Source organism: Dama dama, chromosome 12, assembly GCF_033118175.1.
Source record: "Dama dama isolate Ldn47 chromosome 12, ASM3311817v1, whole genome shotgun sequence".
Taxonomy (NCBI): Eukaryota; Metazoa; Chordata; class Mammalia; order Artiodactyla; family Cervidae; genus Dama; species Dama dama.
The window spans coordinates 76,354,750-76,355,994 of NC_083692.1; the positions used below are offsets into that span (position 1 = coordinate 76,354,750).

Consider the following 1,245-nt stretch of genomic DNA (forward strand, 5'->3'; position numbering starts at 1 on the left):
TGGATAAACAGCAACAGCATCTACCTCCTTCTAACTTACTAAAAATGACTCAGTTGTGTGCAGAGGTGTAAATCTTAATCTCTACATCGTTACTGTGCATTTAAATTTACAGCCTAAGACATAATTTGTTTGATCTTTGCTGTTTTTATGCATCAGAGTCCCTCATAGGCACAGGTATGAGAAGGACTTTTAACCAGAGAGTTCAGTAGTTAGAGATGTAACCACCAGAGGGTGGTGCACCTCTACTGATCAGAACATGTGGAGGGTTCATTTGAGTGGATTCTGAATGGATAGGTAGGCTTGGGGCAGAAGCAGAGCCTTTTCCTTATTGGCTGGGTAGACAATGAAAGAAACCACTAGAGAAAAGAAGGGATCACTTGGTAACAGAAGCCGCTCTCCTGGCCGGAGACTGCAGGTCCACAATTGATCCTAAATGGGAAAAACAATGAAGACACCCATTGGAGCTTTAATCACATTCTTGTGGCTGCAGCTGGACTGTGAGTTGAGGGTTTAAGGGAAGTAGAGTGTATTCATAGATATTCTTTAGATGCCAAGACTGGCTTTATTCAGGTTTCTTCTAGTTATTGTAGAAAAGGAAAAGTAAACTCTAGAGCTAAATAATCTGACAACCCTTCTCCTTTCTCTGACTTCTGCTTTCTCCATAGGTGTCAGCCTGGGAAACGAGGTGGAGCAGAGTCCTTCTACCCTGAGTGTCCAGGAGGGAAATAGCTCTGTTATCACCTGCACTTATACAGATGGTAACTCAGACTACTTCCCTTGGTATAAACAAGAACCTGGGAAAGGTCCCCAGCTCCTTATAGCTATTCGTTCAAATAAGGACAAAAAGGAAGACCAGAGACTGACTGTTTTGTTGAATAAGATGGCCAAACATCTCTCCCTGCACATCGCAACCACTGAAGCTGGAGACTCAGCTGTCTACTTCTGTGCAGCAAGGACACAGTGCTTCCCAGGCATCTTCTGTCTGTACTCAAACCTGTGACTGGGGTAGCCCCCTTCCTTTGGTGCAAACTTCAAATATGACAAACGTTATATTGCTTGTCTGCAGGTGGAAACTGATGTGCTAGTCATAAAAAACATGTGAAAGAAAGTGAAAGTCCCTCAGTTGTGCCCAACTCTTTGCTACACTATGGACTATACAGTCCATGGGATTCTCCAGGCCAGAATACTGGAATGGGTAGCCTTTCCCTTCCCCAGGGGATCTTCCCAATCCAGGGATCGAACGCA

General features: G+C 44.3%; 1 gene segment (V, D, J or C); it reads left to right on the forward strand.

Annotated features, from left to right (window-relative positions):
* The first annotated feature begins 366 nt into the window (after positions 1 to 366).
* On the forward strand, positions 367 to 1,000 carry LOC133066930 (T cell receptor alpha variable 13-1-like). The segment is given in 2 exon segments: positions 367 to 497; positions 666 to 1,000. Coding segments are annotated over 2 exon segments (399 nt in total).
* The last annotated feature ends 245 nt before the right edge of the window (positions 1,001 to 1,245 follow it).